Source organism: Felis catus, chromosome E1, assembly GCF_018350175.1.
Source record: "Felis catus isolate Fca126 chromosome E1, F.catus_Fca126_mat1.0, whole genome shotgun sequence".
NCBI classification, from domain to species: domain Eukaryota; kingdom Metazoa; phylum Chordata; class Mammalia; order Carnivora; family Felidae; genus Felis; species Felis catus.
Window position 1 is genome coordinate 1,737,600 of NC_058381.1, and position 26,669 is coordinate 1,764,268.

A 26,669-nucleotide genomic window follows, 5' to 3' on the forward strand; every position below is an offset into this window, starting at 1 on the left:
GTTGTCGTCACAGCAGGTAAGGCAAATGAAAACACGGGTCCTGCCAGCCACTAGAGTCAGTCCGAGGATGTCAGAATCACCTCACGTGATTCCTAGGAAAAGCCTCCGGGCTCCCGTGGCTCTTACTGCAGCCCCAAGAGGAGGGAACGAGGAGTCAGTGAGGAAGGCTGACCTGGGAGAAGAGGGTGATTGAAAGAAATCAGCGTGGAGCTGGGGCCCCCAAAGCCTGGAGGCTTGAGGAGATGGGGTGTGTTAGCTAGAATCCTGATCTGAGCCCTACCCTGCGGAGAGTGACTACTTTCCCCGTTTTCTTGAGAAGAAAGATTCCCAGGCGGTGCCTCAAGGAGCCTAAAAACATCCTGGGGCATAAAAGGACGCTGGAAGGTCAACTGGAAGGAAGGCTGGGCAGCCTGAGGCCCCGAAGGCTCCTGAGCCAGGCCGGGGGACAGGCAGGCAGCAGGTGGGAACCGTCTCCTTGGCAGAGGCTTGTCCAGAGAAGAGGTGGGGCTCGGCGGTCTGGCGCCCCCGCCGGGCCCTCCCAGTTCTGCCTCTCGCCTTACCCTCTCTGGGCACCTGCTGGCCTGGCCGTGGCAGCCACTCTGAGACACTGGGAGCCTGGAGCTTGTCCTTAGGAGGTTCCAAGTCCAGCAAGGAGGATGGCCCGTGAGCAGGCGGTAAAGGGAGGAGAGCAGCAGACCGTCGCAGGGTAACGCGGGTAGAGCTGGTGAACAGCGGGGCATCTGGCCCAGCCTGGGAGAGAGGCCTGTGCTAGCGGTACTCGGGCTGGATGGGGCAGCGCTCCTGGCCGGCAGGAGAGCAGAGGCTCGGAGGGAGAATGCTGCAGAGCCGGTGATCTGGAAGTCTGCAACAGCTGGAACACAGGCGGTGAGGCGCCTGTTGTAAGAGGTTCGCTGGGTCAGCGCGTAGAAGCCCTTGGCGGCCAAGCTCAAGATTGAGGTATCCAGGGAAGCATTCCAGGCAGGAGAGGAGCGCGGTCAGGTTTTCAAGCTGGCGCCATCTGGAGAAGGGGGTCTGGAGCCAGAAAGGCTCAGCTTGCACTCCCATTGTCCGGGCTGCAAGCCCTGGCTTGGGCTGGCGACCCCAGGAGAGAAAGCCCGGCTCGGTGCGCAGGGGAAAGGGCAGAGTCGAGAGAAGCAGGGGGGAAGTGGGTTCCGTTTGCCTGTATTCTAGCTTAGGAGTGGGAGGCTTCACTGAGACCACTTGGTACAACCCGCTAAGGTGGGCACATCACCAGCCCCACTCCCATCCGTGCCTCGGACCTGAGCAGAGCAGGAGGCCCCGCCTTGGCTCCTCGGAGGCCCCAGGCACGGGGGCAGCTCCAGGAAACTTAGGTTTTGAGCTGACACCAGTGCTCGCGGTGGTGAGGGGCTGCCCCCCTGGAGGAGGCCGGGGGCATGGGTTGCCAGGCTGTTGGGTGAGGAGTGATCCAACTAGGGTGGGGCAGTGGGGCCTCAGATGGGCCACCGTTTTCCTCTCCAAAGGAAAGGAACTTTTCTTTGTGAATTTTTTTTTTTTTTTAAACACAAATACCTTACAGTGGTAGAAAACTTAGGAAATGCTAAGCAGAGGAAAAGAAAATAAAACCACCGTGTTTATGCTACCCAGGGGTCATCAGGGCTCACGTTTGTTTTTTTTAATGTTTATATTTTGACAGAGACAGAGCGTGAGCAGGGGAGGGGCAGAGAGAGAGGGAGACACAGAACCCGAGGCAGGCTCCAGGCTCCGAGCTGTCGGCACAGAGCCCGACGCGGGGCTCAAACTCACGAACCGCGATATCGTGAGCTGAGTGTTAACTAACTGAGCCACCCAGGCGCCCCGGGCTCCCATCTCGATATGTCTCTTTCCAGGTCTTTTCAGTACACACGTGTGAGAGTGCTGATTGGTGCATCTCCTTTTTCCTGAAGCGTCCCCAAGGTGATGGCAGTAGCCTAGCGGTCTGGGACCCTCCCCCGCCGCAGCGTGGGGAGCCTGGTTCTGTGAGCTACTGGCTCCCGCATCTCACCACCCCCGCGGCTTTGCCGAGGTTGTGCCCGTGCTATGGAGAAGAGGCTTCGGATAAAGGAAAAGTAATTACCCCCCCCACCCCCCAAGCTAGATCCCGACAGGAAAGCCGTCACATCACAGCCTCTCAAGGTCCCCACACCCCCCAGCCTCAGAGGCTGTGGCCAGAGTACCTAATGCCCACCGTGCCCAGCAGGTCCTGACCACGACCCAGACTCAGGGCTGAGGGCCGCCGTCCTGCCACCAGAGGCCCCACGCGGCCGTTAGCCCGCACCCACAGGAAGAGGCTGGAGCGGAAAGTGGGCAGTGAGCCTGCAAGGAAAAGGAGCCAGGCGCGGGGCACGGGCACTTGCTTCCCCCTCTGCAGCTCCAGATGCGTGGTGTATGTGGCTGTGGCCGGGGCCTGTGGCGTCACACGGTGGTCCCGGGCCAGTAGGAGGATAAGGACCGCGGAAGCAAACAGAAGCCAGAGGAGACCCAAAACGTAGAAGCCCAGGGGAAGGAGGCAGCACGTGTCCCCGCCGAGGGAAGGGTCATTTCTGGGGCTGCGTACATTCTCTCGAGCCACCCCCTGAGCCTCTGGGAGGGTAGTTGTGGCACGTGGCCAGATCGTAAGGAATGAGGTGGCTTTGGGGGTGGTTAAGAATGTGGTTATTTGAGAGGTGGTTGGGGTGGTGGGGGGTATGGTGGGCTCCGGGGTGGGGGAGGTCGTCGTGGTGGGGGTCGTGGGGGGCTCCGGGGTGGGGGAGGTCGTGGTGGTGGGGGTCGTGGGGGGCTCCGGGGTGGGGGGGGTCGTGGGGGGCATCGTGGTGGGGGTCGTGGGGGGCTCCGTGGTGGGGGTGGTGGTGGGGGGCTGCACGGTGGGGGGAGTCGTGGGGGGCTCCGCGGTGGGGGGGGTCGTCGTGGGTTCCGGGGTGGTCACGGATGTATTCTGACTCTCAGTGGACTCTTGGGTAGAAGACAGATAGGGCATCTGGCTGTGTGGATAATCAGCAGACGTTGGGTAGAATGGGGGCCAGTGGGTTGTGCGGGCTTTGGCGTTGGTGGAGAGCGTGACCCCAGCCGTGGTGAAGGGGTCCTCGTCCTCATACTCGTCATAGCCTATGTCCGCATCCCCGAGGGTGGGGCAGCCCTTCCCCGGGTAGGTGTAGACGGGTGTGTTGGCCAAGTTGACGCATCGCACGCTTTGCACGTTGGGGGTCATGGCCTTGACGTCTACTCCCTCCTTCCACAAGTAGACGTTATTGGGGTTGTCTTGCAGCCAGCGAGTGAAGTAGAGGATCTCGCAGTCGCAGGACCAGGGGTTGCCGTGCAGGAAAGCGAAGGGCAGGAGGAGGTCCCCAAAGAAGTTCTTCGGGATGGTCCGCAGCCAGTTCCCCTGGAGGTACAGGGTGTCGAGCTCCTCCAGTCCTTCCAGGAGCCCGGGGGGCAGCTCGTTCAACTTGTTGTCGGCCAGGTTGAGCTTCCTCAGCCGGGGGGTGGGCGCCAGGAGCCCGGGCGGCAGCGTCTTCAGCTTGTTGCCGTGCAGGTAGAGCTCGTGGAGTCGGCTCAGGCCGTCCAGGGCGCTATGGGACAGCGAGGTCAGCTCGTTGAAGGACGCGTCGAGGGTGTTGAGCGCCGGCAGGGCCCGTCCCAGCGGGGGCAGGCTTCGCAGGTTGTTGTGGGAGACGTCCAGGGTCTCCAGCGCGGGCAGCGTCCCGTCCATCTGCAGGTGGGTCAGCTGGCTTTGGCTCAGGTGCAGCTGGGCGAGCCGGGTCAGAGGCAGCAGGGAGGCCGTGGAGAAGGTGCCCAGGGGGTTCTCGCCCAGGCGGAGGATGGCCGTGTCGGCCGGCAGGTCGGGAGGCGGCGCCTTGAGCCCCCGGTTGTCACAGTTCACTTCCACCTGGCTGGTCACCTGGGAGACCTCGCAGACGGACTGGGGGCGGGAAGGGCTCGGCAGCAACAGCAGCAACAGGAGGAGAGGCATGGGGGCCTGGCCGGGAAGGGGGGGGGGTTAAGTGGGCACCTCTGGGCCCGGGGCGCTAGGCCCCGCCCAGACTCTAGTTCCCCACCCCCACCCCCAGCCTCTGGGACCCCTGCCGACCGGGCTCCCACACGTCCTGTCCCCGCCCCCCCCGCCGCTGCCCTCTCCCACCCTCGCCCCCCAAAGCCTGGACAGCACCACGTCCTCGTCCTCACCCCTCCCTCGGGGCCCCCGTCCCCCAGCCCCCAAGTCCCGCTTACGGGCCAGTGCAAAGACCTCCGAAGGCACAGAGCTGCTGCCACGGTGACTCCGTCCTTCACTCTTCCAACTCCAGGGAGGGCCTGCTCGGGCGGGTGGCAGGAAGGGCTCGGGGAGGGGGAGGAAACGCCAGCCCGATAGGGACTCCTGTGACCCGGGAGCTGTCTCCCTCCCGGACACAGGCCCTTATCATCTCCTTCCACGACTGTCCCCCGCGCTCCTTGTGGCTCCGTTCTCCCACCGGGCGGACTGGGACTGGACTCCAACCACCACCTTCGCCCGGCTTTTAAGCCTCTGGCCGCCGCTCACTGCCCCTCACTGTCGTCTTCTTACGGTCACCGATGTTGACCCTCACCTCCCTCTGCCTTTTCCCCCTGTCTCTAGCATGGTCCCCCCCACCCCACCCCCAACCCACTGGCTCAGTTCTGGCCGAGGTCGCCAGTGCCAGCGCTCTACGCCCACTGGGCGCTTCTCCATTATGATCTTAACGTGTTTTCTGCAACCCACATCACCACCATCTCTTCCACTCGGGACTCATGACGCACACTCCTCTTCTCTGGCTGGACTTTCTTTGTAGATTCCTCTTTGGCCCTCTCCTTTTCTTTCTTTCTTTCTTTCTTTCTTTCTTTCTTTCTTTCTTTCTTTCTTTCTTTCTTTCTTTCTTTCGGCATTTATTTTTGAGAGGGACAGAGCACAAGTGGGGAGGGGCAGAGAGAGAGAGAGGGGGAGACAGAATCCGAAGCAGGCTCCAGGCTCCGAGCTGTCAGCACAGAGCCCGATGCGGGGCTCGAACCCACGAACCGCGAGATCATGACTTGAGCTGAAGTCGGACGCTCAACCGACTGAGCCACCCAGGCGCACGCCCCTCCTCTTGTGCTACACAAACACCTGGGATCACCCTCGTTCTTTTCCTTGCTTTTCAACCACACCTACACCCCAGTGATTCAAACCTATGTCTAGCCCAGACCCCTCTCCTGAGACCCAAACCCCTAGGTCCCCCTGCCCTTTGGAATCCTTGGATGTCCCACAGGCATTGCAGCTGCGTGGTCAAAACTGAGCTACTCCCCCTGTTGTCCAAACCGGCGAATGGTACCACCGTCCACGCATTTGGCCGCTCAGTACCAACAGATCCCTGATGGCCACCCTGAACGCTTCCCCTCTCATTCCCTGTCCAGCCTGTCACCTGGTCACACTCGTTTCAGCTCCTAATCTCTCTGAACTCCGCTTTTCCTGTTCCCACCGCCACCGTCGCCAGTCCGAGGTGCCACTTTCTTTCTGCACCCCGCTGCAGCAGCCTCCCAGCTGGTCTCCTGACTCTGGCCTCCCTTCTGCCCGACCCTCACTTATCTGGGAAGTTCCAGCCCGGAATTTCTTCCTTTGGAAAGCCTTTTAAGACCTCCAAGACTTGGGGTACCCGGCTGGCTCAGTTGGTGGAGCATGTGACTCTCGGTCTCAGGGTCATGAGTTCGAGGCCCACGTTGGGTGTAGGAATTACTTCAAACAAGCAAAACAACAACAACAAAAGCTTCCCAAGACCAAGTTAGGTGCCTGTAAGAAAGTCAGCTGCCGTGTCTGTTGGTTCTCTTCCCGATGATGAACATGTCCCACCTACTGTCCCCACGAGGGACATCATGGGCCTGCTCCTGTCTGCTCAGCACCGGTGACACTTGAGCCAGATGCAGTGAATGTCCAGATCTGCCATTTATCTCATTAGCCGGCTGCAAAGAGTACCTGAAACCATGGAGAAAGCAAGGAGTCTGGCAGCAGGAAGTGAGGTGACAAGTTGCAGAGAGAGAGAGAGAGACCACGTGTGGAGTAGGGCCCCTGGGGCTGCTGAGCTTGGCTACATTTGTATGGGTCAGGGGTTTCGTGTAAGCCTCAGAGAACACTCAGGCTGACTTAGAATGACAGGGAATTTGCTAAAACACATTGGCTCCTCCCCGGGCTGTACCCGGTAAGGGGCTACAGAACCAGACTTGGAACAGGACCAGGCTGCGGAACGAGTCTGGTGAGCAAAACTCGGGTCACTGGAGCCCGCGCTGCTCCAGCTGCTGATACGGAAACTCAGCGCAGCCTCCCTGCCCTGACGTGGTACCTACCGCCTTGGGAAGCCAGGGCTGGGTGTGAGGGGGACCTGTCGTAAGCCGGTGACCCGGCTGCCAGGGAGCCCGGGAAAGCCAGCGGCGTTTTCCCAGCTTCTGTGAGAGGAGGCCGCGTCGGCTTCCTCGAAGATGCCTACGTTGAAGGTTTTTGCAGACGTAGAAACGAGAGATTCATACACTTTGGCACCTGCTGAAATGATCCAGTGTTTTAGTTTCTTCACATGTTAATGTTCCGATTTTTTTCTTCTTCTAATCTTTCATCTTTGAATGCCTGGGAGTAACACTAGTTGGCCATTATGAATTATTCTTTTTTGTTTTTTTTACATGTATTTATTATTGAGAGACAGAGTGTGAGCTGGCGAGGGGCAGAGAGAGAGGGAGACACAGAATCCGAAGCAGGCTCCAGGCTCTGAGTTGTCAGCACAGAGCCCGACGCTGGGCTCGAACCCGCGAGCCGTGAGATCATGACCTGAGCCGAAGTCGGACGCTTGACGGACTGAGCCACACAGGCGCCCCTCTTTTAATATAATTCCAGGTTGGCTCGCTCACATTTTATTTAGAATTTTCACATCTAGGGATGCCTGGGTAGGGCTGAGTGGGTCAAGCGTCTGTCTCTCGATAGCAGCTCGGGTCTTTTTTTTTTTTTTTTTTTTTTTTTCCATTTTTGAAAATTTTATTTATATTTTTTTCTTAAAAATAATATGTTGTCAAATCGGTTTCCATACAACACGGTGCTCATCCCAACAGGTGCCCTCCTCAATGCCCATCACCCACTTTCCCCTCTCCCCCACCCCCCCATCCACCCTCAGTTTGTTCTCTGTATTTAAGAGTCTCTTATGTTTGCCTCCCTCCCTCTCTGTCTGAAACTATTTTTCCCCCTTCCCCTCCCCCATGGTCTTCTGTTCAGTTTCTCAGGATCCACATACAAATGAAAACATATGATGTCTGTTCTTCTTTGCCTGACTTATTTCACTTAGCATAACACTCTCCAGTTCTATCCACGTTGTTGGAAATGGCATGATTTCATTCTTTCTCATTGCCAAGTAGTATTCCATTGTGTATATAAACCACATCTTTATCCATTCATTGGTTGATGGACACTTGGGCTCTTTCCATAATTTGGCTATTGTTGAAAGTGCTGCTATAAACATTGGGGTACAAGTGCCCCTATGCATCAGTACTCCTGTATCCTTTGGGTAAATTCCTAGCAGTGCTATTGCTGGGCCGTAGGGTAGTTCTATTTTTAATTTTTTGAGGACCCTCCACACTGCTTTCCAGAGTGGCTGCACCAGTTTGCATTCCCACCAACAGTGCAAGAGGGTTCCCGTTTCTCCACATCCTCTCCAGCATCTATAGTCTCCTGATTTGTTCATTTTAGCCTTTCTGACTGGCATAAGGTGATATCTCACTGTGGCTTTGATTTGTATTTCCCTGATGAGTGACGTTGAGCATCTTTTCGTGTGTCTGGATGTCTTCTTTGGAGAAGTGTCTATTCATGTCTTCTGCCCATTTCTTCACTGGATTATTTGTTTTTCAGTGTGGAGTTTGGTGAGTTCTTTATAGATGATAGTAGCTCAGGTCTTGAGCTCAGGTTTATGGGTTCAAGCCCTGCATTGGGCATGGAGCCTACTTATAAAATACAAACTTTTACATCTAAGTTAGAAAATAAAAGTGGCCCATAGATTTCTTTTCTTTTTTTTAATTTGGTTTAACATTTATTCATTTTTGAGAGAGAGAGAGAGAGCATGAACTGGGGAGGGTAGAGAGAGAGGGAGACATAGAATCCAAAGCAGGCTCCAGGCTCCAAGCTGACAGCACAGAGCCGGACGCGGGGCTCGAACTCACAAACCGTGAGATCATGACCTGAGCTGAAGTTGGACGCTTAATCGACTGAGCCACCTTGAGTTCTGTTTGTTTTGTTTTGTTATCAGAGTTATGCTGCCCTTATAAATTAAGTTAGAAAATGTTATATTCTCTGGATAAGTTAGAGATTATAGGAATTTTCTGTTCAATGCAGGTTAGGTGGACCCATAAAACCATCTGGACCTGATGCCATTTGGGAGATAGCTTCCTGAATACCTTTCCAATTCCTACTATCATTTTTGGTGTGTTGAGGTTTCTTGAGTCAAATTTTTTGATCCTCCCCCCTTAAGTCAGTTCTGATGTTGAGTCAGTTTTGGTAACTGATATTTTCTTTCTTAATATATATTTTTAAAGATTTTATCTTTAATCTCTGCATCCAGTGTGGGGCTCAAACACACAACCCCAAGACCAAGAGTCACATACTCCACTGACTGAGTCGGCCAGGTGTCCCAATTAATTGATATTTTCTAATTAAAATATCCATTTCATGTAGCTGTTCAAATGTAGTATCACAAGTTTGAACGCTTATGCTTTTACCGTTTGTTAAAATCTCCGAATCTGTAGTCGTGACCCCTAATGTTTTTTGTATTTTCTTTCTTTTTCTTTTCTCTCTTTCTTCCCACCCCCCATTTTTTTTTTTCTTCAGCGGACTTGCCAAAGATTAGCCTATTTTATTGGACTAGCCAAAGAACCAGATTTATTAGTTTTACTAGTCGATTTCTTTTTTTTCCCCTCTCTCTTTGATGATGAATGTCTACTCCCACCTTTAATAATTCCTCAGGCCAGGGCGCCTGGGTGGCGCAGTCGGTTAAGCGTCCGACTTCAGCTAGGTCACGATCTCGCGCTCCGTGAGTTCGAGCCCCGCGTCAGGCTCTGGGCTGATGGCTCGGAGCCTGGAGCCTGTTTCCGATTCTGAGTCTCCCTCTCTCTCTGCCCCTCCCCCGTTCATGCTCTGTCTCTCTCTGTCCCAAAAATAAATTAAAAAAAAAAAAAAGAAAAAATAATTCCTCAGGCCTTGAGCTTACTTTCATGTTCCCTTTCTACCTTCTTGAGTTCTTGAAATCTTAGTTCACTTACTTTCAATCTTCCCTGCTTTTTAGGTAAATCCACTTAATTCATACCTTTCATCTGAGTATGGCATCGTGCCATCTAATATATTTTTTTTAATTTTTAAAAATGTTTGTTTATTTTTGAGATAGAGACAGAGCGTGAGCAGCGGAGGGGCAGAGAGAGAGGGAGACACAGAATCGGAATCAGGCTCCAGGCTCTGAGCAGTCAGCACAGAGCCTGACGTGGGGCTGGAACCCACGAACTGCGAGATCGTGACCTGAGCCGAAGTCAGATGCTCAATCAGCTGAGCCGCCCAGGCGCCCCCGAGGTGCATTTTTAAAGAGCTTTGTGCAGGAAACATTAGTTGGAGGTCTGCTCAAGATCCACTCAACTTTCCTTTTTTTCTTTTGAAAAATCACTTCTACTGCACCCTTAGGATTCTTGGTGGGAATGATTCTATTCGAGCTACGTGAGTGGGCCTCAGCCAGTCACAAGGACCCACACATAGAAGCTGGTCAGAGTCTCCCACCGTGAGAGCGAGACTGGTTCAGGGTCAGAAAGAAAAGGTAAGTGGGTCCCTTCGTAACGAAGCCCAAGGCTTCTGTGGGGTGACTGAAATAGGCATGCTTTCTCTGGATGTGGGCAGGAAATATGTGACCCTGGAGGAGCGATTGAATCGTTTTATGATCACAGGGGATAAGGCCCTAGGATGACACTAATGTCAGGAAAGCGACAACTAAAAAAGAAAGAAAGAAAGAAGGAAGGAAGGAAGGAAGGAAGGAAGGAAGGAAGGAAGGAAGGAAGGAAGAAAGAAAGAAAGAAAGAAAGAAAGAAAGAAAGAAAGAAAGAAAGAAAGAAAGAAAGAAAGAAAGAAAGAAAAAATGGCAGGACGCTGGGGGTGGGGCTCAGTCCGTTGAGCATCTAGCTTCAGTTCAGATCATGATCTCGTGGTCTGTGAGTTCGAGCCCCACGTCGGGCTCTGTGCGGACAGCTCCGAACCTGGAGCCTGCTTCGGATTCTGTGTCTCCCTCTCTCTCTGCCTTTCCCTGCTCGCGCTCTGTCTTTCAAAAACAAATAAATAGTGAAATAATTTTTTTTTTTAAATGGAAAGAAACCATTGACATCACTGAGTGGAAACCTAATTTTTTTTTTAAATTGGTGTTGGAATTGTTACTTGCAACATAATAAGCTTTAGGAGGTAAAGATTGCGTTTTCCATTTTTCCTTTTTTTAAGTGTTTTTTTGTTTGTTGAGAGACAGAGCGCAAAAATGCTAGCAGGAGAGGGAACGAGAGAGAAGAAAAGAGGATCCCAAGTGCAGGGATCCTATGCGGGGCTTGAACTCACAAACTGTGAGATCATGGTCTGCGCTGAAATCGAGGGTTGGATGCTTAACCGACTGAGCCACACAGGCACCCCATTTTTTTTAAGTGGTATTGTTTAGAAAGGTATTTAAATTTTTTTTTTCCTTTTTTAAAGTATTTTTTATTATTTATTTATTTATTTTTTGAGAGAGAGAGAGAGAGAGAGAGCAAGCAGGGGAGGGACAGAGAGAGGGAAACAGAGGATCCCAAGCAGGCTCTGAGCTGACAGCAGAGAGCCCGACTCAGGGCTCGAACTCACAAGCCATGAGATCATAACTGGAGCTCAAGTCGGACATTTAACCGACTAAGCCACCCAGGCACCCCCACAAAGGTATTTTTTAAATTTCAGGTAGATTTTTAAAAATGAAACTCTTTTTGAGATCATTATAGGTTCCCAGACAGTCGTAAGAAATGAGATCCCGCGTGCCCTTTCCCCAGTTCCAATATCACAACCCAGATACTGACATTGTCCTCACCATAAGGATCCCTCACGATGCCCCTGTGTACCCACACACACTTCCTTCCTACCCCCTGACTCCCACCGCTCTGCTATTCATTTCTGCCCTCTTGTCACATTAAGAATGTTGGGGCGCCTGGGGGGCTCAGTCGGTTGAGCATCCGACTGTTTCTCAGGTCATGATCTCGCGGTCCGTGAGTTCGAGCCCCGCGTCAGGCTCTGTGCTGACAGCTCAGAGCCTGGAACCTGCTTCGGGTTCTGGGTCTCCCTCTCTCTCTGTGCTCCCTCTCCCCCTGCTTGAGCTCTGTCTCTCTGTGTCTCAAAAATAATAAACGTTAAAACAATTTTTTTAAAAAAAAGAACATTATATAAATGGGATCGTACAGTATATATGCCCTCTGGGAGTCGACTCTGTCCGCTCGGCACACTCCCCTGGAGGTTCGCGGTTTGTAGCGTGCACTGGTATTTATTGCTAGGTAGTATTCCATTGCGGGGAGTACCACAGTGTAACCACTGCCCAACTGAAAGCCGACTGGGCAGCTCCCAGTTGTTGGCTGTTACAAATAAATCTGCCATGAATATTCACATACAGATTTTTGTGGGAACATAAAGTCTTCATTTTCCTGGGAAAATGCCCCCGGAGTGCGGTTTCTGGGTCGGAGGGGCGTTTATCTTTGGGTGTGACCTGTTGGGGGTTCGCTTGCTTTCTTGCAACGTGTGAGTGTCTGTTTCTTGCCAGATTTGGGTGGTCTTCAGCCATCATTTGAGAACTTTTTTCAGCCTCGTCCTCTTCCTCCTGTTTCTGGGTCTCTGATGACACAACGTCAGATCTTTTGTTAGAGCCCCAGAGGTCCCCGAGACCTTTGTGCTTTTAAGTCTGTTTTCCCTCTGTCGTGCGGAATGGGTGGTTTCTATTGTCGTATCTTCCGGGTCACGGGTTCTTTTCTCTGTTCCCGCATTGTGTTGTGGGGCCCACTCCCTGAGCTGTAATCTCAGCTGTTATGTCTTTCAGCTCTGCAGTCTCCATTTAGTTCCTTAGACCCTCTGTGCCTTTGCTGAAGTTCTGTTTGATCTGTTTCAAGTGCATCCATAATTTCTCGTTAAAGCCTTTTTATCGTGGCTGCTTTAAAATATTTTCCAGGGGCGCCCGGGTGGCTCGGTCGGTTAAGCGTCCGACTTTGGCTCAGGTCATGATCTCACGGGTTGTGGGTTCAGGCCCCACGTCAGGCTCTGTGCTGACAGCTCGGAGCCTGGGGCCTGCTTCGGATTCTGGGTCTCCCTCTCTCTCTCTGCCCCTCCCCTGCTCACGCTTGCTCTTTCTCTCTCTCTCTCTCTCTCTCTCTCTCTCTCTCTCTCTCTCTCTCTCTCTCAAAAACAAATAAACATCAAAAAAATAAAATATTCCCCAGAGAACCGTAACACCTCTGTCCTTTGGGAGCCACCTGGGTGAGGATGACCTCCTGGCTGCAGAAATGAGTGATGGTCCTGACCCTCCTGGGGCCCCCTGACGCCATCCCAGTGGGGATGGGAAGGGTGCCGCATGGTGGCCAATCTGGGATGGACATCCAGGCTCCCCTGTGGTTACCAGCTGGCTGGGGTGAAAGTCCCTGCTCCCCTACTTGGCCTTCCCAGAGAGTCTGCCAGCCCGGCAGGGATGTTAGGGCACCTGGTGACAAGCCTGGGGAGGGTGCAAATCTAGGCTCAACCTTTGGCTGCTGGTGTGGGGGTGGCCACAGTTTGTCCGTGGTAGAATGTCTGGAATAGAGTGGCCATTTCCCAAGTTCTGCCTTGTTAGGCTACCCCTTTCCTGGTCCTCTGGCTGGAGAGAGCAGGCTTATTATTATTATTATTACTACTATTAGGGCACCTGGGTGGCTCAGTCAGTGAAGCATCTGACTCTGGTCTCGGCTCAGGTCATGATCTCACCATTCATGAGTTTGATCCCTGCATCAGGCTCTGCACTAGGGGTACAGCTAGGGATTCTCTCTCTCCCCCTCTATCTGCCCCTCCCCTGCTAGCTCTCTCTCTCTCTCTCTGTCTCTCTCTCTCGGAATAAGTAAATAAACTTTTAAAAAAATTATACACAAAACCGAAAAAACACAAAGGGCTCATCCCACCGGCAATAAACGTTTTTGTTTCTAGGTTGCGAATTCCTTCACTTCTTGGGTGTATATAGAATGTCCCGGATTTGGTTGGATTTAATGGGCGGAACAGCGAAGGACACACCCATCTTGCCGGAAGCGGAGATCTCCCTGGTGGGTATTGCCACCTGCAGGCTTCTCAATTTCTCACACTTGGCATTAAACATTCCGGGTGAGGGTTAATCTTACGGATTCGCTTGGCCCGGATTCCCCACTTGTTAATATTTGGTCTCGTTGGCTTTATTCCTGTGTCTCCTGTGTCTCCGAGGGTTTTCCCTGAACCAACTCGGAGACATCGCCACTAAATTTCAACGTGTGTTGCCTAAAAACAAAGACATTTTCTTACAGAACTGCAGTATGGTTATTAATGTGGAAATTCAATACCGATGGGAGAGTATGATCCAATCTGCAGTTCATTTTCCCATTTTGTCAATTGTCCAAAAAACGTCCTTCGTAGCTCCCCCCACCGCCCTCCCGCCCACGTCTAGGAACCCATCCGGGACCATAGCTCTTTTGTCTCCCGTAGTTCCCCAAACTGTCTTGATTCTTTATGTCCTTGACATTTTTGAAAACTACAGTCCAGTAATTACGTAGAATGTCCCTCGACTGTGTAGAATTTCCCTCAACTCGTCTGATGCTTCTCACAATTGGATTTGCCGTACGTTTCTCTGGCGTGACTGTTACATAAGGGATGTGGCTCTCTGGGGGCATCATATCCGGAAATACTTCGTATCCATTTGACCTATTGCGGGGGTGCTGTTAACTTTGAAACTTGGTCAAGGTGGAATCCACCGTGCTTTTCCACCGTCGAGATACTGCTTCCTCTTTTGTGGGGAGATGTTCTGACACTATGTAAATATCCTGTTCCTAATTCAACTCTGGCCTGCAAAGTACAGCACCCGTTGGTGACTCTCGTCTGGGCCGATTATTGTAAAACCGAATTTTTAGGTGATTTCAGTTCATTCCGTTTCCTCGTAACCAAAAGAACCCAATGAAAACAGAACATTAGACTCAGAAGCAGGGTTTCGTGGAACTGATCCTGAGTGCTATCGGCTGGAAGGGAATGTTTCTACCCAGTGTTTTCACGGCAAAGCCACTAACCGAGCCTTCTCCTGAGGTCTCTCGGACTCTAAGCGTGGGCCTCGGTCGGTGGGGCGGAATGTGGACTGTGAGCTGTCTAGACTGGATTAGTTACCGTATTGTAAATTCCTATAGGCCTGACAAAACCGTTGTGACACTTTGTTTTAACATCTGTCCACCCCTCTAGCTGGCAAACTTTGGGACAGCAGGCCCTCAGAAACACCGCCCGTGCTCTAAAGGGGTAGACCCTGTCCCATGGGCTGAAGGAGGTGTGGCCACATAAATAAGACACCTCTAGGGGCGCCCGGGTGGCTCAGTCGGTTGAGCATCCGACTCTTGGTTTCAGTTCAGGTCATGATCTCGCAGCTTCGTGGGTTTTAGCCCCGCATCGGGCTCCACACTGGCAGCGTGGAGCCTGCTTGAGATTCTCCCCCTTCCGCTCTCTCTGCCCCTCCCCTGCTTGCACCCTCTCTGTCGCTCTCATAATAAATAAACTTAAAAAAAAGAAAGTCCCACCCCAAAGGTCACAAAAATACTCTCCCACATTTTCATCTGTTAACTTTCTAGTTTTTCACCTTTCGTTTTAGAGTCTTTAATCCACCCGGAGTTTACTTTCGCGTATGGTATGAAATAGGGATACGGCTTTATTTCTTTTTCTCTCTATAGAGGGAGGCAGCCACTTGTGTCTTCTAATCTTTTTTTTTTTTAACATTTATTCATTTTTGAGAGACAGAGACAGAGTGTGAGTGGGGGAGGGGCAGAGAGAGAGGGAGACACAGAATCCGAAACAGGCTCTGGGCTCCGAGCTGTCGGCACAGAGCTGACGGGGGGCTCGAACCCACAAACTCTGGGATCGTGACCTGAGCTGAAGTCAGATGCTTAACCGACTGAGCCACCCAGCGGCCCCCCCGTGTCTGCTAATCTAACCGGTCCTCCCTGAGGTCACCCCCCTGAGGTCACCCGGCCCATGTCACACTTCTGCGTGCACACGGGTGGCTCCATGGCTCCTACCCGGTTCCTTTCTTTAGTTTTTAGCAACTAAGCAGAACCAGTTGGGTTTTTGTGTAATTGTTGTCGCTGTAACTTCTGTTGGATGTTTTAATATCTGCCGGGGTGACTCCCTCCTCTTTCAAAACCGATGCGGCTATTCGCGGACCTTTGCACCGTCATAAACATTTTCTCTCTTTTTTTTTTTAACATTTATTTATTGAAGTAATCTCTTCATCCAACGTGGGGCTCGAACTCCCAACTCCGAGCCCAGGAGTCGCTTGATCTACCGACTGAGCCCTCCAGGCGTCTCTAGATTGTCATAAACAGTTTAGAAGAAGTTCCTCAAGTTTGTAAAAATTTAACTTATAGGTTATTTGGGGGAGGACTGACATCTTTATAATCGGGAATCAGCTCATCCAAACAAAATGTGTATCTCTCCATTTACAGTCAACTTTCATGCCCGTTAACATTTTTATGGGGCATCTGGGGGGCTCAGTTGGTTGAGCGTCCGACTCTCGATCTCAGCTCAGGTCTTGATCTCAGGGTCGTGGTGGCCGTGAAGACTACTTAAAGACACACACACACACACACACACACACACACACACAGCAGTTTCGCATTTTTGCCGTTAAGATTTTACATACATTTAAAGAACATCCTTAATTACTTTGAGTTCTGAATACTTGAGAGACTTTGTTACTGTTGTGAGCGTCCTTTTGTTGTCTGTGACTTCTTACCGCGGGGGTGAGGAGAGCTGTTGGTGTTGATGTTTCTTACATCCAGGGAAGTCCCTGACTCTCCTGTTGGTGGCTTATTGTTGCTCTGCAAGGCTTTCCACGTTGGTAATTATACCCTCACATAGTTAATCTTTTCCTTTCCTCCGCTTCTTTTATTTTCTTCTCTTAGCGCGTTGGCCAGGACCCCCAGTGTTGCCGTGAAGACAGTCCTGCCTTATTCCTGTTTTTACAGTGAGGGCGTCATGACCCATGTGAACTGGAGGTTTTTAAAAGTCCTTTTCAAGTTAAGGAAGTTGTTTCCCCCCCAAAAAATTTTTAAGTTTATGTATTTATTTGGGGAGAGAGAGCGTGCGTGGGGGAGAGGCAGAGAGAGAGGAAGAGAGAGAGTCCCAAGCAGGCTCCACACTGTCAGTGCAGAGCCCGACGCGGGGCTCAAACTCACGAACCGTGAGATCGTGACCTGAGCCGAAGTCAGATGCTCAGCCGACTGAGCCACCCGGGCGCCCCTGAGGGTGTTAACTTCTTAACCACTGGTCTGGAGACGGGCCCTCTCAGGTGGGTCTAGCAGCAGGATGTCATCATCCAGTAGACCTGTCCTTCCCGTTTTCCATCCTTAGCACGCTGGCTTTCATGTCCCTGTCCTTGTCACCTCATGCTTGCAACATGGCGGGCACCCTTCAAGGCGTACATCTCCTGGTGACAGGGAAGGAGCAGGGGCACAGCAGTGCCTCACCGTAAGTGACTGTCCTTGTACCAGCAGAGGACAGACTTTCCCGGCAGCCCCGTCCCCTGGTCGACTTCTGGCGACATTGGTCAGAAATGGATCGCGGCGTGCTTCTGGCCGCAAGACAGGGCTGCATTCTGAGCGTCTGGCAGACGAGACCGGGGACACTGTGCGTCATCGTGACTCATCCCCGGGGCCGGGCACGCGCTCCGCGTCTCAACAAGACGGGGCTCTGTTGGGAAGAGAGAAATGCCTTTTGCCCTCGCACGTGTGGGACACACTTGACTTAAGTCACTTGACTTAATTGGCAGTTTCTAGTTCGGTCAACTTTTGGGTTTGGTTGGCCCATATTTTATGGAGGATTTTTCACATTTATGTTCAGAAGTGAATGAGGCCTGTGTTTTTATTTTCTCGTGTTCACCTCAGCTGAAGCGAGAACTTCGTAAAACGAGTTGGCTCGCCGCCTTCTTCTTCTATTTTCGGGAGAACTTGTGTGAAATCAGATGATCGTGCCTTGAAAGTTTGGGAGAACTAAGGGCGCCTGGGTGGCTCAGTCGGTGAAGCGTCCGACTTCAGCCAGGTCACGATCTCGCGGTCCGTGAGTTCAGGCCCTGCGTCGGGCTCTGGGCTGACAGCTCGGAGCCTGGAGCCTGTTTCCGATTCTGTGTCTCCCTCTCTCTCTGTCCCTCCCCCGTTCATGCTCTGTCTCTCTCTGTCCCAAAAATAAAATAAATGTTGAAAAAAAAGTTAAAAAAAAAAACAACCCTTGAGCTCCACTTACTTTCAATGTGACTCGTATAGATACTATGTGTTAATACCAGAAGAATCAAAAGTCAGTAAGAGCCTGGGAGTATGAATCCTTGGATCTAACTCGCAACACTTTATAACTGTTTCTTGCAGCCTTTTTGTGTGAAGAGTGTGGCTTCAGCCGGCTGCTGAGGAGCCTGGAGTTCTTGGCTGTGGTTTTTTCCTCTGAGTCGGAATCATTTTCTCCCCGGGCTTCCAGAATCACCAGAGGAATCTTCATGGCAGAATCTCCAAGCCGCGCCACCTTCTCTCTCTGAAGCCAAGCCCACCACGCCCTAGAAACTTCCCTGGAACGTCCTGTCTGTGCCTGGCTGATGCGGAGACTTGCCGTCCCGGTTCACCTTGTCGCCTCTGTTCTGAGAAGGCGATTTGAGCTCTCCTATGCCGAGGCGCCCAGAAACCACCGCGGACCTCCTTCTTTCCTGCGCCGGTAAGTCCCAAGGACTTTTGTTTTCTTCTGTAGCCAAGTGAGTAAAGAGGTCGCCTCCGGGGGAGGGGGCGCGGCACGTGGCCTCCTGGGCCCGGGGCAGCCTCCCCCCACTTTCTTGCTCCCGCCCCCACCCCTGTCGTCTCTCTCTCATTTCATTTTTTTTTTTTTTTTTTTTTTTTTTAATCTTTACCGCCTACGTCTTTTTCTGCTCTGGTCCGCTCACGGCCTTGTCTCCCCACCAGGAGTCCCTCCCTCGCCACCTGTGGGTGTTTTTACAGCTGGGGAGGGACCCAGCAGCCCCGGGGGTTCAGCACCTCGCCAGCCTCTTAGGGCTCTCGGCCAGCTCTGCAGGGACAGAGATGAGCCGCTCTGGGGCTGCGGGCATCTGCTCCCGGTTTGTCTTCGCCGGCCTGTGGTTTTCTATTTTTGACCCTACGGAAATTTTTCTTTTTCTTTATGGTCTCCGATTCGGGGCTCCAGGGAAGGGGAGAAAGGCCTCCCTCGCTCCACGGTGACAAATGCTGGCTTTACCGTAGGCCTTTCTTGGTGTCGTTTTACTTGCAGGTGTCCGACCTCCCCCCGCCCCCGGCAGTCGGCAGCTGAGGGTCTGCTGGCATTTTGATGATTGTTTCCAGTTGTCCCAACGGGACTTACTTGATTAAGCCTCGTTTTCTACATCGAATGTACCACTTTGCCTTCATCGTATGGCAGATTCTCGTACACTGGAACCAAAAATCGACCTTCTTGATCAGCACACGGAAATCAAAATAATGAATAGCAGTTTTCACCTCTTGGTTTGGCAAACAAATTTTTTTTTTTTTTAGTTTGAGGATACGCTGTCCTGGGGAAGGAGTAAGACCGCGTTCTTGTGCTCTGTCGGCCCGAGGGGTGTCAGTGGGCACGTGCTTTTGCGAACAACTTGGCAAAAGTCACCAACAGTTTTTTGTTTTTTAAACGCACGAACTTTATTTGTTTAACCTTTGTTTTTGAGAGAGACAGAGACAGAGCCCGAGCCCGAGTGTGAGCAGGGAAGGAGCAGGGAGAGAGGGAGACACAGAATCCGAAGCAGGCTCCGGGCTCCGAGCTGTCGGCGCACAGCCCGATGCGGGGCTCGAGCCCGCGAACTGTGACGTCGTGACCTGGACCCAAGTCAAAAGCCAGACGCTTCGTTAGCCCCCGGAGCCAGCAGGAGCCCTACGTTTTTTGCCAACGCACGTTACTCTTGTAGGTTCCCTGTTCCCCTCCGTTCCGTCCTTCCCTGTTCCAACACGGGGACACGTGGGTTGTGGCGACTGGGAGAAAACCAGAATAATCCCCACTGCGGGACAGCGGTTACCGCCGAGAAGGGGGCCAATCAGGGAGGGCGCAGAGTGGCTCCGAGGACGGTGACGCTCTGTCTCTTGGCCCGGGCGGGGGCACGCGAGTGCTCATCATTGCTCTCTTACCTGCACACGTTTTCTATCCGCACGTGTAGGGAAGATACACTTCACCATCCGAACAAAAGGTGCTTATCACGGGGCGGGGCGGGGGGCGGCACCTGCCCTCAGAGTTGAGGTTGACTTGACTTGACCTCGATGCCGTTAACTTGCTCCCGTCCTTCAGACCTTCCGTTCCCACTCTGCAGGTTCCCGCTTTATGCTTTTCCAGTTTTCTGTATTCCACCATCTCCTGGATCCTCACTACTTGGCTCTCAACGCCACCGGCCCGTGAACCTATCCCAGTAATGTCCCCCCGGGACCCGGAGAGCAGGAAAATGCCTTCTTCTACGAGCAAAGAAATGGTTCGGACCTAGGCGAGAACGGAATTAGAATCACCGAAGCTCGTTTTTATGAAGGACGCGCTGTGTGCCAAGCTGCCCGCGCGGTCTGGGGACAGCGGGGACCCCGCGTCTCTACAGTCCGGCCGGGGGCTTCCCTTCTTGTCGACGCTGGTCAGTGGATGGCGGGTGCTGCCGCCGGGCTATCTGGGGACAGGTTTCCGTGTCTGCGGCGGGGAAGGCGTAGGATCGGGGTAATAGATTTCAAAAGCACGGATTACGGTCTTGCTGCCAGAAGGGTTTTCTGGGCCTGTGTTAGGGGGCATTTCTGTTTTCTATCTACTAGTTGATTCCTTTTTTTAATGCCATTTTTAAGTCAAGAAAGGGGGGGGAATCTCATCTCGACTTGACTCTGTATCCGAGGTGCAGTCTCTCTCCACGCGGAGACCACGCTGCCCCCCTCCCCACCCCGCACCGAAGTGTCCTCTCCTGTGGCCCCCCACGGCAGAGGGCGCCGGCTGCCCGACGTTCTCCGGGAAGGGCTTCCTTTGGCCCGGCTTGGGCTGGGTGTCCTCCCCCGGACCCATCAACCCTGGCCGGAGGGCGGGCGTCTCTAAGCACCCGGCAGACCCTCCGGGGACGCCGGGCCGCTCCCTCGGCCTCACGGCGCTCGGCAGAGGGCAGCGGGGACGAGGCCTGAACGGGCCGCATCCGGAGAGCGCGGCCAAGAGGCGGGTCTGGGGCCAAGACCTGGGGGAAGGACCCGCCAGAGAGCCACGACCGCACCGCCGGGGGGCTCACGGGGAGAACCGGCGGCGGCTCAGGAGCCAGAGGAGCACAGAGCAGAGCAGCAGCAGGAGACTTGGGTCAGCCGAGCTGCAGGTGGGGCCGATGCTCGGAGTGCCCGTCCCACAGCGCCCGTGACTCTTGCTTTTTACCCTTGGGCCCGTTCGGGGTCACCAGCTGCGGCTCTCCCGCCCTGAGGCCACGGTTTATTCACGCCTAGAATCGGGGCGGCCGGCCCAGAGCAGGGGACCTCGTGGTGCCCGTTAATGCCCGAAGACGTCTCTGCTTTATCAGAACCCTCGGCCCAGGCCCGAGCGGCAGCGCAGACCTGAGCCCACACGCCGCTCGGCCACCTGCAGGGGGGCGAGCGGGGGGCCCGACGGGTCCCCCGGGGGGGGGCCGGACACGCCGGACGGCAAGGAACGCGTCAGCGGCGGAAGCAGGCGGCTTGCAGGATGCGTGGGAAACGGCCCAGCTGCGCGGACCCTCACAGGTAGAGGGAGGGGACCCGCAAACGACGGCCGTGCACGTGTTCTGCGAACACAGGTGCTCGTGGTCAGGAAAGCCGATCGACGGGTCCCGTGTGTTACTGCCATTACACCTGCGTGACCGCGGACCCGACGGAGTCCCGTTTCGCACCTATGGGGACCGCTTTCCCGCACCGCTGTGAGGAAGCAGTAGGTAAGACACGGCACCCCCACTCCCTGAGGAAACACCAAGAGCTCCTCAAAAAGGTCTCCGGCACCCTCCCGAAGCAGGGTTCTTTGGGGGTGGGATCTGAGAACACGAATTGTGAGCGAGCACCTCAGGTGACAGGCCGGTCCAAGGAGACTTTAGGACAAACACTCTAAGAATCCGTAAAGTGTCTGGGGGGCAGGGCGGGGGGGGGCACCTGGGTGGCTCAGTGGGTTAAGTATCCGACTTCAGCTCAGGCTCAGGTCATGATCTCCCCGTTCGTCAGTTCCGGCCCCGCATCGGGCTGTGTTGACAGCTCGGAGCCCGGAGCCTGCATCGGATTCTGTGTCTCCTCCTCTCTCTGTCCCTCCCCTGTCTGTGCTCTCTGTCTCTCTCTGTCTCTCAAAAACTAAACATTAAAAAAAAGTCTGCCCCTCCCCCGCCCCAAGACCACATGTATCACCACCTGCGGCCACGAGGTGGCAGCAGGGAGAACCAGCGCCCAGAGAGGAGCTGCGGGTGGGGCCGGCCCACCTGGGACCGAGGTTTACTGCTGAGTAATCCCCCGTGGCCGCCTGCCTCCTTACCCTATCTTTGTGCAGACTCTGCCAAACCGCAGGCAGAAACTGCGTTGGCGTGACCCTCGCTGGGCCGTGTAGGTGGTGACAAGGTGTGTGTTCCACGCTAGTGACAGGCGGCCACGGACGTCACCTGCACAGGCAACTTACTCCAGGGACACGTGCGGGGTATTACCCCGCCCCCACCGCCGGGCTTGTGGTCCCAGGTGCTTCTAAAGGACCCCCACCTGCACCGGGCTTCTTGAGTCGCGAGGATCGGGTCCGCGGCCCTCGAGCTGGACGCTCACCAGGCAGAGGATGCTGGGATGGGGCAGCTGCCTCTGGAAACGGCCAAGTCCTCTCTGGCTGCAGGAGCAGCAGCGGCAGCGGGGGGTGGGGTGGGGAGGATTAGGTGACAGTCCCCTTCCCAGCCCGGAACTAACACCTCCCCTTACTCCCTCTCCCAACCTCAACGCTCAGAATAACCCCCGAGGACCGGACGGCGGGATGGCGGGGGCTCTGCTGGGTGCCCTGCTCCTCCTGGAGCTCCTCGGTAAGGACAGGGGTGGGACACACGCACGGGACAATGACACAGGGCACAGGACAAAGACAAGGGGCCGAGAAGGAGGCTGAGGCCCGAAACTTGGTCCCCAGGCTCAGTATGTGGTTCGGGAGGCGGGGAGATCACAGAGCCTCAGAGACAGACGCAGAGGCAAAGGAGGCCCCCAGCCCCGTCCCCGCGGTGAGCCCAGGTGACCCCATCCCCAGGTGGAGGTGACGGCAAGAACGAAGAGCTACGTCTCTACCACCATCTTTTCGACAACTATGACCCAGAACGCCGGCCGGTGAAGGAGCCTGAAGACACTGTCACCATCAGCCTCAAGGTCACCCTGACCAACCTGATCTCACTAGTAAGATACTTCCGCCTGAACCCCCAAATTCTGTGTGTGACCCTGGGGCCCCACCCCGACCACCCCGATCCCCCACCTGCAGAACGAGAAAGAGGAGACCCTCACCACCAGCGTCTGGATTGGAATCGTGAGTCCGACGTGGGGAGCAGGGTGAGGTCTGGTGCGGGGACCCCTCTCCCCCAAGCCCCCGTGGGGCCCCGGGCGCACGTGTTTCCATCCTCCCCCTCAGGACTGGCAGGATTACAGACTCAACTTCAGTAAGGACGACTTCGGGGGCATAGAAACCTTGCGGGTCCCTTCGGAGCTCGTATGGCTGCCTGAGATCGTACTGGAAAACAAGTGAGCGCTGGGCCAGGGCAGCGGAGGCCGGGAGGGTGAGGGGGTCGCGGCCGCGCGCAAACGCCGCGTTTCCCGGAGTCCACAGCATCGACGGCCAGTTCGGCGTGGCCTACGACGCCAACGTGCTGGTCTACGAGGGCGGCTACCTGAGCTGGCTGCCCCCGGCCATCTACCGCAGCAGCTGCGCCGTGGAGGTCACCTACTTCCCCTTCGACTGGCAGAACTGCTCGCTCGTCTTCCGGTGGGGCCACACGCTCAGAGGCGGGGGCGGTTGCGGGGCGGCGAGATGGGGGTGGGGGTGGGGGCGGGGGCAGCCCGGGTCCCAGCAGCCCGGGTCTATGCCGGCCCTGGCCCCGCAGCTCGCAGACTTACAACGCCCGAGAGGTGGAGTTCGTCTTCGCCGTGAATGAGGAGGGCGAGACCATCAGCAACATCGACATCGACACCGAGGCCTACACTGGTGAGGCCCCCTTCTGCTCCGAAAACCCGCCTCTAGACGGGGCCCAGACAGGGGACACTCACCGAGGGGGGCTGCCCCGGGCCACCGACACTGGGCCTTGGCTTTGGCAGCCGGGCTCGACCTTGACCCCCCTCCCGAAACCACCCTCGACAGTGAGCCCGGCATGACTTCCTTGGCCTGCGTCTGTTGTGCACCTGCCTGCGTCTGTTGTGCACCTGCGTCTGTTGTGCACCTGCACCGGGCGGGCCCGTCTAGCCCGAACCGCCTTCGCCCGTGGCCCGCCGCGCCACCCAGACCACTAGGGGCGGGCCGGCCGCAACGGCTCCCTCTGCCCAGGGACCGGGGGCCCGCGGCCAGGCGTGGGGCCCACAAGGGCTGACCGCGCCTCCCACCCCGCAGAGAACGGCGAATGGGCCATCGATTTCTGCCCCGGACTGATCCATCACCACGGGGGCTCCGCGGACGACCCGGGGGGCATTGACGTCATCTACACGCTCATCATCCGCCGGAAGCCACTCTTCTACACAATCAACATCATCGTGCCCTGCGTGCTCATCTCGGGCCTGGTGCTGCTCGCCTACTTCCTGCCGGCGCAGGGTAAGGGGCCGCCGGGAGCCCAACCCCGGCCTCGCCGCTGGGAGCGGGACCCGCTCTCACCGGCCACTCCCTCCAGCCGGCGGCCAGAAGTGCACCGTGTCCATCAACGTCCTGCTGGCGCAGACCGTCTTCTTGTTCCTGATCGCCCAGAAAACCCCCGAGACGTCGCTGAGCGTGCCGATGCTGGGCAGGTGAAGGCAGAGGGCCGCGGAGGAGCCCACGCGTGCGCGGGCCCAGCGTGTGGGGGCGGGGCCGGGGGCGCGGCCAAGGGCACGCGAAACCGGGAGCTGCTCTGGGTCGGTCGCGTCTGGGCTTTATTGGAAGGCGGGGCGGGGCTGCGGCGGCGGTGGGTTCTCTGGTCCCCCGTTCTCCGCGCTCTCTGGTCCCCCGTTCTCCGCGCTCTCTGGTCCCCCGTTCTCCGCGCTCTCTGGTCCCCCGTTCTCCGCGCTGCCACTGGATGCCACCTGGAGGTCTCCCGAGTATCTCTGTCGGGGGCGGGTCGGCTCAGTGCCTCCCACCCCAGCCCCCCCGCCTCCAGCCCCCAACTCCTCCCCCCCCATCCAGAACTCACCTGTTCCCCGGGGGTCCCCAGGCCCAGCTGACGTCGCCACTGCTGCAGGAGGGAGGCGGACCCCTGCAGGCCCCGCCCGCACAGGCACAGCCACGCCCCCTGCAGTGCGAGCCGGGCGCTAGTGCCCGCCGCTGCCCCCGCGTGCCGCGCCCCCCGGACCGCGGTCCGGGCCATCCGGGCCAGCGCTCCGCCCGGATCCCCGGCGCCCCGGGCTGGGCCCGAGCTGCTGGCGCCGCCGTCCAGCCGCCGCACCTCCTGCTGCAGCCACAGGGCGGAGATCTGCCGTTGGGGGTGGGGGGGAAGGAGGGTGTAGGAGTTGGTGGGGACGCAGGGGTCCCTGTCCCCCTCTCCCGCCCTCCCGCAGCCCCCCCGCCCCGCGCCCCACCTCGAACAAGGTGGCGCCGAAGCTCACGACGCTGGCCGCGGCTTCTCTCAGCACCAGCCCCAGGGTGGGCTTCGGGGCATGCGGCCGCTGCGACTCCAGGGACTCGAGCTCCCTGAACCTCTGCTCCAGAAATTCATGGGCCGCGGCCACAGCGAGTTCCAGGGAGGACGGGAGCGGGGGCTGCAGGGCCACCTGGAGGAGGAGCAGGGGCAGCGGGGCCGTCGGGTCACGGGGTGGGGGCACCGGAGACCTCCCAAGGCCTCGGGCTGCCAGCCTTGGGCGCAGTCTCACCTCCGTGGAGCTGTGGAAGTGGTAGACCCACAGCAGGGTCTCCAGGGAGCTGGGGGTCCCCTGCATGGCCGGCGGCGGCGGAAGGAGGGCCACCGGGGCACGCGTCCGGTCCCGCCGCCGGAGAGGGTCGTTTGTGAGGTCACAGGCCGGGCCGCGGGCCGCAGTGGGGTCACGCGCGGCGGGCTCCGCAGGTACCTCATCTTCGTCATGGTGGTCGCCACGATCATCGTCATGAATTGCGTCATCGTGCTCAACTTGTCACTGCGGACGCCCACCACGCACGCCGCGTCTCCTCGGCTGCGCCACGTAAGCGCGGGGCGGGGTGGGCGGCCCGGGTGGGCGGGGCGCGTGGCTCCGGCGGGCGGGGGCGGGGCCTCGAGCTCGCCCCGCCCCCCCGCCGCCAGGTCCTGCTGGAGCTGCTGCCTCGCCTCCTGGGCTCCGGCGCGCCGCCCGAGCCCCCCCGGGCCGCCTCGCCGCCCCGGCGCGCGTCGTCGGTGGGCCTGCTGCTCCGCGCCGAGGAGCTGATACTGAAAAAGCCGCGGAGCGAGCTCGTGTTTGAGGGGCAGAGGCACCGGCATGGGCCCTGGACCGGTGAGCGGGGAGGACTCCGGGCGGGTCGGCGCGGGCGCCCGCGGCGGGGCGGGCTTCCCAGTGACCACCACCCCCTTCCCCGCCCGGGCGTCCCCACCAGCCGCCCTCTGCCAGAGCCTGGGCGCCGCCGCCCCCGAGGTCCGCTGCTGCGTGGACGCCGTGAACTTCGTGGCCGAGAGCACGCGAGACCAGGAGGCCTCCGGCGAGGTGCGGCAGGCACGGGAGGGCGGGGCGGGTGCTGGCTCGGGGGAGGCCCCTTCCCGGCCCCAGCCGGTGCCTGCTCCCTCCCCAGGAGGTGTCTGACTGGGTGCGCATGGGGAAGGCCCTCGACAACATCTGCTTCTGGGCCGCCCTGGTGCTCTTCGGCGTGGGGTCCAGCCTCATCTTTCTGGGGGGCTACTTCAATCAAGTGCCCGAGCTGCCCTACCCGCCGTGTATGTAGACGGCTCTTCCACCGCCTCCGGGAGGAAACCGGGCGTGAAAAAACCAAGTTGCGGTCGCTGCCGTAGTGGGATTCTTTCCCAATGCCGATAATAAACCCGGGCCTTTCCGTCTCAAGAGGAGTCGTGTGCGCACACGCGTGGGTCTGGCCACCGGGCAGGGGGCAGGAGCAGAGGGCAGACGGTTGAGGCAGGCTCTTGGGTGCCAGTCTGGAAACGGCTGCCCGCCCCTCCGCTCAGCCTTGCTGACCTCCCAGCTCTTCTGAGGCCCTCGTCCCGCGTTACCCTCCAGCCCTGTGAGCTTCTGAGCGCTCTTTATCCCTT

General features: G+C 56.5%; 3 protein-coding genes across 10 annotated transcripts; 1 reads left to right on the top strand and 2 right to left on the bottom strand.

Moving 5' to 3' along the window:
• Positions 1-10: 10 nt before the first annotated feature.
• Positions 11-26,463, top strand: CHRNE (cholinergic receptor nicotinic epsilon subunit). Of its 7 annotated transcripts, none has more exons than XM_045045219.1 (15): positions 11-2,087; positions 13,220-13,332; positions 17,650-21,209; positions 22,241-22,313; positions 22,529-22,671; positions 22,754-22,798; positions 22,901-23,010; positions 23,096-23,251; positions 23,370-23,470; positions 23,870-24,067; positions 24,144-24,258; positions 25,506-25,620; positions 25,719-25,905; positions 26,006-26,112; positions 26,198-26,463. In XM_045045219.1, the coding sequence occupies exons 4-15, from the start codon at positions 22,268-22,270 to the stop codon at positions 26,345-26,347; spliced, it is 1,473 nt and encodes a 490-aa protein (XP_044901154.1). In that variant the 5' UTR covers positions 11-2,087; positions 13,220-13,332; positions 17,650-21,209; positions 22,241-22,267; the 3' UTR covers positions 26,348-26,463. The 7 variants fall into 7 exon arrangements, with proteins under 7 accessions (XP_044901154.1, XP_044901153.1, XP_044901152.1 ...); XM_045045218.1 differs by lacking the exon at positions 11-2,087 and adding an exon at positions 9,599-9,824; XM_045045217.1 differs by lacking the exon at positions 11-2,087 and having other exon boundaries at positions 13,090-13,332; positions 17,650-19,210; positions 19,611-21,209.
• Positions 1,613-4,445, bottom strand: GP1BA (glycoprotein Ib platelet subunit alpha). The gene is made up of 2 exons (XM_023243425.2): positions 4,246-4,445; positions 1,613-3,994 (listed from the first exon to the last, which is right to left on the bottom strand). Exon 2 carries the CDS (start codon positions 3,986-3,988, stop codon positions 2,174-2,176), a length of 1,815 nt encoding a protein of 604 aa, XP_023099193.2. The 5' UTR covers positions 3,989-3,994; positions 4,246-4,445; the 3' UTR covers positions 1,613-2,173.
• CE1H17orf107 (chromosome E1 C17orf107 homolog) lies at positions 24,365-25,581 on the bottom strand. 2 transcript variants are annotated; one of them, XM_023243751.2, is made up of 5 exons: positions 25,315-25,581; positions 25,024-25,215; positions 24,639-24,917; positions 24,487-24,552; positions 24,365-24,435 (listed from the first exon to the last, which is right to left on the bottom strand). In XM_023243751.2, exons 1-5 carry the CDS (start codon positions 25,378-25,380, stop codon positions 24,382-24,384), a joined length of 657 nt encoding a protein of 218 aa, XP_023099519.1. In that variant the 5' UTR covers positions 25,381-25,581; the 3' UTR covers positions 24,365-24,381. The 2 variants fall into 2 exon arrangements, with proteins under 2 accessions (XP_023099519.1, XP_023099520.1); XM_023243752.2 differs by having other exon boundaries at positions 24,365-24,552; positions 25,315-25,572.
• Positions 26,464-26,669: the final 206 nt, after the last annotated feature.